Source organism: Osmerus eperlanus, chromosome 12 (genome assembly GCF_963692335.1).
Source record: "Osmerus eperlanus chromosome 12, fOsmEpe2.1, whole genome shotgun sequence".
Lineage (NCBI taxonomy): Eukaryota > Metazoa > Chordata > Actinopteri > Osmeriformes > Osmeridae > Osmerus > Osmerus eperlanus.
This window is the reverse complement of record NC_085029.1, coordinates 14,236,474-14,247,038: the sequence shown is the minus strand read 5'-3', so window position 1 is coordinate 14,247,038 and position 10,565 is coordinate 14,236,474. Positions and strand designations below refer to the sequence as shown.

General features: G+C 42.6%; 1 protein-coding gene across 1 annotated transcript; it reads left to right on the top strand.

Moving 5' to 3' along the window:
• The first annotated feature begins 108 nt into the window (after positions 1 to 108).
• Positions 109 to 10,565, top strand: LOC134030962 (signal transducer and activator of transcription 5B-like). Its single transcript, XM_062474401.1, has 19 exons — positions 109 to 287; positions 1,384 to 1,521; positions 2,345 to 2,501; positions 3,156 to 3,245; positions 3,496 to 3,670; positions 3,970 to 4,100; positions 4,407 to 4,558; positions 4,849 to 5,004; positions 5,363 to 5,542; positions 5,847 to 5,934; positions 6,166 to 6,288; positions 6,428 to 6,520; positions 6,861 to 7,067; positions 7,562 to 7,656; positions 7,962 to 8,104; positions 8,305 to 8,460; positions 8,611 to 8,662; positions 8,771 to 8,878; positions 9,037 to 10,565. Exons 2-19 carry the CDS (start codon positions 1,394 to 1,396, stop codon positions 9,158 to 9,160), a joined length of 2,358 nt encoding a protein of 785 aa, XP_062330385.1. The 5' UTR covers positions 109 to 287; positions 1,384 to 1,393; the 3' UTR covers positions 9,161 to 10,565.

Below are 10,565 nucleotides of genomic sequence, written 5' to 3'. Positions count from 1 at the left end.
AGCTCTTAGCGTTAAGAGCTTCTTAACGAATCTGGGAAACCCGGCCATTGACGTGTGTGTCAGGGTGGGGAAGAGGGAGAATTCCACAGAAGGTAGCCGAGGTAGCCCGGAAGTAGGTGGTTGCATGTCTTGCTAGCAGCAACAGCTGGTCTGTTTACTACACCGACAGTGCAAGGAAAACCTGTCAACAGTTGGGGCGATATAGCGAGCTATGACAGTAAAACAACATTGACTGTTGGACGTGCATTTTCTCTGTACGTCCACGATCGGTTTGCTGTCTTGAAACGGTATGTGATATGTTAAAATTAACACCTACATTGGTTTCCGCTTTCATGTACGCATCTAGTAGTTGCACTTTGAAAAACTAATTTAAACAGCGCATTACAGTCAACGCACAGCGAAGCCTATATTTCTTGTTTTCTCACTCGAGCTAGCTTGCCAGCTAACTAGCTAATACGCAAGCTAGCTAGCTAGTAAACTTAGCTAAAACAACGTTAAATCTTTTGGATAATTTACTTTGAACTAATATTGACATTCGTTTTTTAAGACTGTCGTATTAGACCAGCTTGGTGTACTTCTTGTTTTATGAACTCGTCGCTTTTGTATGCAATTTTAAATAGCTTGTCATTAGCTATAGTGTTAGCCAGGTGGCAATGGCTATCGCTAGCATGGTGACATCAGAGAAGTATGCACATTCTTCGAGAACCACAGCACAGAGAAGTTATGGCCGATCATGTCACCTGGCTTCTGACACACTAATTGTATGTAGGTAACTGTTTTACTAAGAGACTTGATAAACAGGTGTGTTTGGTATTGTATTTATAGCATTACAAGTTGGTAGTGAAACACAAATTATTACACAAAACTAGCGACTAACGGCAACCTTTTAATTTGTTTACCCTATTTTTCGTTCAGGCTGAAATAAAATTGTAGATATAAAATGATTTAGTTTTTTAAGTTTAACTACCAGTATAAAAAAATCACTGTATATCACAGCTTGCTAATTATTTGAACTATTACTATAGCCTACAGAAAAATAGTCTGGAAATAGTGTACAGGGCCCCCATTTTTTATCTAAAAATGATTATAAACATAACCATAAGGTTCATAAACATAAAGGGTTTGCACACATGTAAGAAATGTATTTGAAATTGGGGCAGAGTTTTTCCGAGACATGTTAACAAAGGCTTGGAGTTATGGATATGTCTTGATGAAGGATTTGCCAGTCAGCAGAAGTTCATTCAACATGAAGCTTTCCAACAGTTTGTTTTTGCTGGACATACCAGTAGCTACCTTCTGTTCTTCCTGTGTCTTTCCAACACATTATTGTCGTCTTTACACACTTTTGTTTATTTTTGCGTTTTGGTTCTCTCTCACACACAGGGGCCTTAGGATGGCGGTGTGGATCCAGGCCCAGCAGCTGCAAGGGGAGGCCTTGCACCAGATGCAGTCTCTCTACGGCCAGCATTTCCCCATAGAAGTCCGCCACTACCTTGCCCAGTGGATTGAAAGCCAACTCTGGTGTGTACAGGCTTCTAAACACGTGATGTTTCATGTTGTTTCATTTGTAACTTGTTTAACTGCATGCTCTTATGGTTTTCCCCATTGGCATTTATTTGCTTTTCACAATGTGCTTCATGTTTGGCTACTCGCAATGTTTTGGGGCTATTTCGTTGTTATGATCAGTGACCTATGCTATTTTGTAAAGCTCTCTCTTGGAAGTCGCTTTGGATAAAAGCGTCTTCTAAATGAATAAATGTAAATGTAATGTACCTGCAGGACGTCGTATACCTGGAGAGATAAGAAATGCATACTTAAGTTAGTTACTTCCAAAATGCCCGAATAAAAACATTTACATTACATTTAGTCATTTAGCAGACGCTCTTATCCAGAGCGACTTACAGTAAGTACAGGGACATTCCCCCGAGGCAAGTAGGGTGAAGTGCCTTGCCCAAGGACACAACGTCAGTTGGCATGACCAGGAATCGAACTGGCAACCTTCGGATTACTAGCCCGATTCCCTAACCGCTCAGCCACCTGACTCCTGAACACTGCATCCTGTAGTTTCAATTCCATTCTGTTCATTGCTGCTGCTTGGGGGTGTCTTTATTGTGTTTGTGAATGAAAGCCCTCTTTCTCTCTCTCTCTCTCTCTCTCTCTCTCTCTCTCTCTCTCTCTCTCTCTCTCTCTCTCTCTCTCTCTCTCTCTCTCTCTCTCTCTCTCTATCTATCTATCTATCTCTATCTATCTATCTATCTATCTATCTATCTCTCTCTCTCTCTATCTATCTCTCTCTCTCTCTCTCTCCTTCTCTTTTTTAAACTCTCACTCGCCTTTTCCCCAGGGACTCTGTGGAGCTGGAGAACCCTCAGGAAGAGCTCAAGGCTAAGCGTCTGTTAGACAGCCTGGTCCAGGAGCTGCAGAGGAAGGCCGAGCACCAGGTAGGAGAGGACGGCTTCCTGCTCAAGATCAAACTGGGACACTACGCAAACCAGTTCAAGGTATGAGAACACGTACTCTGCACAAATCAGAACTGGGTTGGATTGATTTGTTTTGATATTCGTTTATGGTGTTTTATATATATTCTAGGTGTGTTGTGTTTGTTTTTATTTCTTATTTTATGACTTATTCTATAACTGCTCCTAAAGTTACATGAACATGTGGTTTTCCTTTAGGGTAATAAAGGGAATTGTGTTGGCCTGTTACCAACAGAAATGATGTGGTTAGTAATGGTTCAAACTAGTGATGAAGTGAACTGGTTCATCTGGTAGAGTAGCATTGTGATTTGCCAATTGTGATTAATGACTTGCGATTCAAAACTCTGCAAGCCCTCATATCTTCCATCACCATGCTATAGGGGTTTACATACCCAGACCACGAGAGCAGTGCCAAGTCAGGATAGTGAGGGAACACACTGTAGGGAATAGTTAAAACAGACTCTGGCATTGTCACTCCTCAGCATGGCGCCAGTACAGAAGCCGGTCCATGTAACTGATTTGGAAGAGCTGATTAATCTGATTGAGTTACAGGGGTGCCTGTTAGGGCAAGTGCTCAACCTTATACGCATCCTCATGGGATCAGTGGTGTGTTCCAGCCGCACGCATGCGCACACATGGGGTGATGTGTGTGGTGTTTGTCTCATCCTATCTCTACAGAGCACATACGACCGCTGTCCTTTGGAACTGGTGCGCTGTATCAAGCACATCCTCCGCTCGGAGCAAAGACTGGTGCAAGAAGCTACTAATGTAAGTAAGAGACTGGAAAGCCATCTTGACTGAAGAGGCTGTAATGAGTTTCCAACGTTTTATTTTTTCTAAATACCAATGTTGGCAAATGGGTTTGTTAACCGATTTTTTTTTCCATTCTTCATATGTAAGCACTGTTTTACAATAAATTTTAAGAGAAGAATGACTAAAACAATGTTTGCACGACTGTTTGCAGTTATGACCCCTCAAAGTTCTGGTTTTGCCTGCTTTCACGCCTTCTCATTTACAGGCAAACTGCGCAGGAGGCGGGGCCATGGACAGCCTATCACAGCGTCACCAGCAAATCAACCAGGCGTTTGAAGTGCTGCGGGTGTCCTCGCAGGAGACGGAGAACGAGCTGCGCAAGCTGCAGAACAACCAGGAGTACTTCATAATACAGTACCAGGAGAACCTGCGCATCCAGGGTGAGAACCATGTTGCAGCTCTTTAATGCTTTTCTTAATTCGAAAACGGCTGATCTGAAAAAAAACAAACATTGACAAAACACTTTGAATGATGCAACACGAAGGACCGGGTACTCGCATATTTTTGATCTGATATGTAAATGATTTTTCAATTGACAGACTCGACCTGGTGCACAAATGCATTTCCAAGCATCTCTGCATCGACAACTCTCTGTGTTCACCGCATGTACTATAAAACAAGCTTGATGAGTGTGTGTAACTCATGAAACTCTTCCATGGTCTTCCCCATCCCCCATTAGCCCAAATAAGCAGCCTGGCGTCCCTGCCTCCAGCTGAGAGGACCCAGAGAGAGACGACCCTTCAGAGCAAGAGAGCCACTGTGGAAGCCTGGCTTACCCGAGAGGCCAACACTCTGCAGAAATACAGACTGGTGTGTAGCACGTAGGATAGTCTACAGACGGGCACACACGTACACGTCTCAAACTACAGACAGCACGTAGTGGGCATAAAAAGAGACGTAAACTGTAGTAAAACACACTAGTATCACACACTGTAAGATGTTGTCTGTTAAAGACCCACATACAAGTAGATTTCTAACAAAGATATCCTTATTATTCAATACAACTGATATTTTGGTTCTGATAGTGCAGGTAGCTTAATATTTTGTGTATATATTCTTTGTGTGTGTGTACACATAACAATGAGATAACAGTGTGTGTGTTTATGTGGCCTGCAGGACCTAGCAGAGAAACACCAGCAGAGCCTGACCCTGCTCAGGAAACAGCAGACGTTGATCCTGGACGAGGAGTTGATCCAGTGGAAAAGACGCCAGCAGCTGGCAGGCAACGGGGGGCCACCTGAAGGAGGCTTGGATGTCCTGCAGTCCTGGTCAGCACACGCGCGCATGCACACGCGCGCATGCACACGCACGCATGCACACGCGCGCATGCACACGCACGCGCGCATGCACACACACAGACGCACGCAGGCACACGCACACACGCACACAAACGTTCACAGATATCCTCAGACCTCAACATTGTCCTGGTCCCGTTGGCATCTGCATTTATGTGTGTAGATCATCTTGTCAACGTTTTGTTTCACTTGGGTGATAATGAAAGCAGTAAATTGTCTCACGGTTAAAGGTCTTACTTAAATGGCTGACTTTCTCCCCCGAGGTGTGAGAAGCTGGCCGACCTGATATGGCAGAACCGCCAGCAGCTCAGGAGGGCTGAGCATCTGACTCAGCAGCTTCCTCTGCCAGGCCCCATCGAAGAGCTCCTCACCAAGCTCAATGGTGACATCACAGACATCATCTCTGCTCTGGTCACCAGGTTAGGAGCACAATCATTTCTTTGTCTTGCTGCTGTACTGTAAATTGTAAATAACCCTCTCATACTGTCATCTCTTATCTATAGGTCACAAGCTTTTATATATGAGCTCTACGTTGTACATCCTGTCTCTCTGGATTTCTCGCATTCTCAACCACTTGACTATTCATGTCTATCTATCTCTTGTCTATCTCCATGTCTATTTCCCTACGTTTACCCCCTCCTTCCTTTATCCTCTCACTCCCCGCTCGTTCCATCTGTTCCTTCATGTCCTCCTGCTCCTCACCTTGTCCTCTCTCCCCCCCTCCCTCCCTCCCTCCCTCCACCCCTCCCCCCCCTCTCTTTCTCTCCCTCCCTCCAGCACATTCATCATTGAGAAGCAGCCTCCTCAGGTGCTGAAGACTCAGACGAAGTTTGCTGCCACGGTGCGTCTGCTGGTGGGCGGAAAACTCAATGTCCACATGAACCCTCCCCAGGTCAAGGCTGTTATCGTCAGCGAGCAGCAGGCCAAAGCTCTTCTCAAGAATGAGAGCACCAGGAAGTAAGGATCTGCATGCGCACATACGTGCATGAATACTCTACACTCTAATACATTCACCTGCTCACAAAGGTGTGCACATACTCTGAGACGTACACGAGAAATAAACGTGCGCTAAAAAACGGAACAAACCGTTTCGCTGCCGAGTTACTCGTAGATGTACATGTGCGGATGGCTATTACTTCTACCCTAGGGTACACCACACAGACGTTTAGTGACCTAGAGTCCCAGTGGGTGGGCCAAGTTGAGGTTGTGTTTGGTTCAACATTGCTGAGTTGTTGGGCAATCCCTCTTTCTCTCTGTACAGCGATAGCAGTGGAGAAATCCTCAACAACAACTGTGTAATGGAGTACCACCAGACCACTGGAACCCTCAGTGCACACTTCAGGAACATGGTAGGTGGTTTAGACACACCAGTAAGGGCACCCCTCTGGTACCCTGTAGGGCTTTTGACATAATGATGTACTGTATTTGACCCAAATAAGAGAACCATAAGAGCCTTAAAAACCACAACAATGTTGTTTTAAGTTGTGGTTATTCGGTAAATAATGTTGTGTTTGACCTTAAGGTCACTGTTAAAACTTAGCAATGTACAGCTAACCTTTACTTGCTGTGATGCGCTGCAGTCCCTGAAGAGGATCAAGCGGTCTGACCGTCGTGGTACAGAGTCAGTCACAGAGGAGAAGTTCACAGTCCTGTTTGAGTCACAATTCAGCGTTGGGGGCAATGAGCTTGTTTTTCATGTAAAGGTAAAAGGCAAAGATTAAATTTACATTTAATTTTTTATGTGGACTTTTTACTTAAGTATTCTTCAGTGAGTTGTCTGTCGTAGTACATGAATTCCTTATGATATATCTTTAAAATGTCATTTTTTTTCTTCTGATCTAGACATTATCGCTCCCCGTGGTGGTTATTGTTCACGGTAGTCAAGACAACAACGCCACAGCAACAGTCCTCTGGGACAATGCGTTTGCCGAACCAGTGAGTTATTGGGTGCTAGAAGTTCCTTTGCATAAATGTTTGCATATTTGACTGGTATCACATTTCAGTGCCTGATAAGATTTTTTTGGTTTGTTATCTGATCTATTTAAACTTACAATGCTTGTTTAATCCAATGTCTAGGCCTGGAACAATTTGTCTGTTTTAAATGACCTCCATTGCAGTCCAAATAATTTCTGTTATTCTTTTAATAATTTTCACAGACTAAACTTTCACTTTCTCTCTCTTATCCACCTTCCTCTTTTAATTCCCACTGCCAATCTTAAATGATCTCCACTCACCCATCCTATAAATGTCCCTTGTTTTTCCCCTTCTCCCTCAGGGCAGGGTCCCCTTCATAGTACCTGACAAGGTGCTGTGGCCCCAGCTGTGTGAAGCACTAGACATGAAATATAAGGCGGAAATGCACAGCGGACGCGGTCTGTCAGAGGACAACCTGGTGTTCCTGGGACAGAAGGCCTTCAGTAGCACCAGCAACAACCCTGACGACTACCGCAGCATGACCATGTCCTGGGCGCAGTTCAACCGGGTAAGGGATGATTCCACCTTAACCCTTGTGTTATCTTCGGGTCGTTCTGACCCATCAGTCATTGTGACCCACCGTCGTATTGCGACAACTTTACCGCATACAAAAACAAAGTGAAGCATTTTCTTTTAACCGTTGGGCTGTCTCAGACCCCCCACATTGCGAAGGTTAAAAGAAAATTATTTTTATTTGTTTTTGTATTGGGTAAAATTGGGTAAACACAACGATGGTTCGTTATGAACCTTTGGGTCATGTGACCCGAAGGCAGCACGAGGGTTAAATGGTTTGATAGCTTCCCAGTGATGTGACCATGTCCCTGGGGCCGGTACAAGCAGACTAATGAATTGACCATTCAGTAACATTAATTTAATGTTTTTTTCTTTTACTTGTGACAATATCCTGGTGTAATTCAATGGGATGATCACAGATGCATGCATGTCACAGCACAGTATACACAGTAACACTGCTGTCAAATTAAGAAATGAGCTGCTTCACAGGAGAGTTTGCCTGGACGAAACTTCACCTTCTGGCAGTGGTTTGATGGAGTCATGGAGCTCATGAAGAAACATCTGAAGCCTCATTGGAATGACGGGTAAGCAAAAAATCAAGCTGAAAACCTGGACGTTTCATTGGTTAATTTTGCACCTATGGACAAAATGAGAACAGAAAAAACTACCCTTTGCAATATCCTTTTAAAACAGAATACAACTGTCTTTCCCTGATGGAGCACTTTATTTTATGGATTTCTTAGTTATTTTATGGCTTGTTTGTGTTTTAATGTGATATAATGTATTTCATGGGTGTATGCTGTTTGTGAGCCCTTATCTAAAACAATGATATCAGTATGTAATGGACAATAAATGAATATTTAAATGTGTGTGTTTTTGTGTTTGACAGGGCAATCCTGGGCTTTGTGAACAAGCAGCAAGCCCAGGATATGCTGATGTCCAAACCGAACGGCACCTTCCTACTGCGCTTCAGTGATTCTGAGATCGGAGGTATCACAATTGCCTGGGTGGCAGAAAACCCCAACAAAGCAGGTACTGCAATGGCTCTGAAATGACAACCAGAAACATAAAGGGCATCGAAAATAATAATTACCTCAATCAAAACAAATTATGTTTGAAGTAGAAATGCTAAAGCTTCTTTCAACTGTAGATACATTTTGTACATTTTCAGTTGAGCCTTTTCCCTTCAATACGCTGTTTAATTGTTTTTCCATTATCCATCCATTTACAAGGGGAGCGGTTAGTGTGGAACCTTATGCCTTACACCACCAAGGACTTCTCCATACGCTCACTCGCCGACCGCATCAGTGACCTCAACCACCTTCTGTACCTCTACCCTGATAGGGCCAAGGATGAGGTCTTCTCGAAGTACTACACCCCTCCCCTCTGTACGCAAACCTACTCTCCTCAGTTCTCTGGCAGCTTTTTATGGCAACTGCTGTCATACCTAACATTACACAGGCAGAAGTAAAATATCACTTTGGAGTAAAACACCTTGCCAAATTTCAATTTCAAGTATATTTGCTTGTCTCTCACAGCAAAAGCAGTGGACGGCTATGTTAAACCACAGATCAAGCAAGTTGTGCCAGAGTAAGTAACTCACTCACTTGTAAAACTCCCCTCTTGATATCTCTGAATGGTGTGAAATGTTCAATAATGTTCACACAATTGTATATATAATTGTACTGTACTATATAGGTTCACCACACCTAACCCCGAGCCACCTGGTGGAAACCCAACATACATGGACCAGGCAGCTTCCCCTTCTGTGGGACCTCCCAGCAACTTTGGCATCTACCCTTCCATGTGAGTGCCAGACATGACATGTCATACATACTCATGTACAGTAAGTGAAGCATCCTGAAGTTGCAAAAGGTGTGTTTAAATAAGTCATTTTCTTTGCATTTTGTAGAGAAGACACATGCCTGCTGTTCCGTAAAATTATTTCCATCTCATGGCTACAGAAATGACCCGATGCTGGATGCTGATGGTGAGTTTGACCTGGAGGACAGCATGGACGTGGCTCGACATGTAGAGGAACTCCTGAGACGACCAATGGCTGATCAGTGGAGCAGCCAGCAGTCGTGACCTTTAAACCCCTGACCTTTTAACCCTCTAAACCTGCACCCTAATAAGAGCCAAGCACCCGTAAATAACAGTTTTTAAAACCAAAGGAAAATCATGCTCAGACCTTATTCTCACCAACCTAAGTTAAGTAATACCAGCATTTTACTAAACCAGGTTTTGCTCTAAATGTAAACATGGTTTGGTTTTCCAATAATATATTTAGAATGCATAGCCAATCCAAATTAAGTTATAATTGAAGTTAGCTATTTCTGTCTTACCTTATATCTTTATCAGCTTATAAAAAGTAGCCAACAGCGTTGTGTATTTTAATGTACAGCTAACACTAGCATTTATCACACAAAAGGTAAGTGAGATCACCTATTGTGTATACTTAGTGTGTTGTGCTGGCCTGGCATCAAGACAGCTGCTCCTGGTTAGTTGTGGGCTGGATGTGCAAATATCAAAACGTTCTTTTTAAAGCACAAACTTATTAGGTTCGGCCTGATTTTTTACAAAACAGAGAAAGATTATAATTAGCTAAACAAAAGTAGTAAATACCTTAAATAAAGATGTTGCAACCTCCAGCAACTCCATGGCCCCTTGATTTATATTGTTTTTGTGAAGTATTCTCTGTCAATGTGACTAATAGATACTAATACAATTATTGAAATATTCTGTTGTACCTGATAAAGAATATACAGCAAATAAATTAATAGAACGGTAAAGGTAAGGGGATGCAGTACTGAGAAAGAAATATAGATGTATAGAATGTCATATTGTTACTGCAATACTTGCTACTCAGGCTTGTATCTTGATGATGGCTTAATTGGTATGTCAAACCAGCATTCATTTATTTGCTTGCTATAACAATTCTTGGGTAATATTTTGGCCTTGACAAAAGGTGGCTTACTTTGTAACAGGACAAAATAGCAATATCCAATTCTACTATTGGGTCAGTATTAACAATGTAATCGCCCACTTTTTGTATAAATACAATTAAGGGATTTTAAAACTTAGCCGCTAATTATTTCATTTAATATTTTTTAATTGACATCTGAGCCCCTTCTGTTGTCAAATGGGACCCTTGATATGAAAAGTTATGCGAAATGTGTACTCTACATTATATGCCTTGTACGTGTATAGTCTGCCTTGAATGTGGATTTAACTAGCTTCACCAAAAAGTCCTTACAGTTAATACCTCTGCTTCTTACCACACTAAACTTGCATCAGTTACTGGCTTTTTATACTTGTTAATTCAAAAAGGAGTCATCAGACAAGTAATTCTCAACAAAAAAAAACTGCTCAGAGATAATAATGGTAAACTGACCCAGCTATCCACAACCTCTATTCTGGTACGCACCCATTACCTTGTATTGAAGACCTTAGTCAGCCTTAAAGTTTATTGTATTCTCAACCTGTGCCTTAA

What these genes read in the sequence shown, in the direction of transcription:
- LOC134030962 (XM_062474401.1), top strand. Translation starts at nt 1,394, where the DNA reads ATGGCGGTGTGGATCCAGGCCCAGCAGCTGCAAGGGGAGGCCTTGCAC. An exon ending in GGAGAACCTGCGCATCCAGG is followed by an intron (nt 3,671 to 3,969) that starts GTGAGAACCATG and finishes ATCCCCCATTAG; the next exon opens with CCCAAATAAGCAGCCTGGCG. An exon ending in AGCTTGTTTTTCATGTAAAG is followed by an intron (nt 6,289 to 6,427) that starts GTAAAAGGCAAA and finishes CTTCTGATCTAG; the next exon opens with ACATTATCGCTCCCCGTGGT.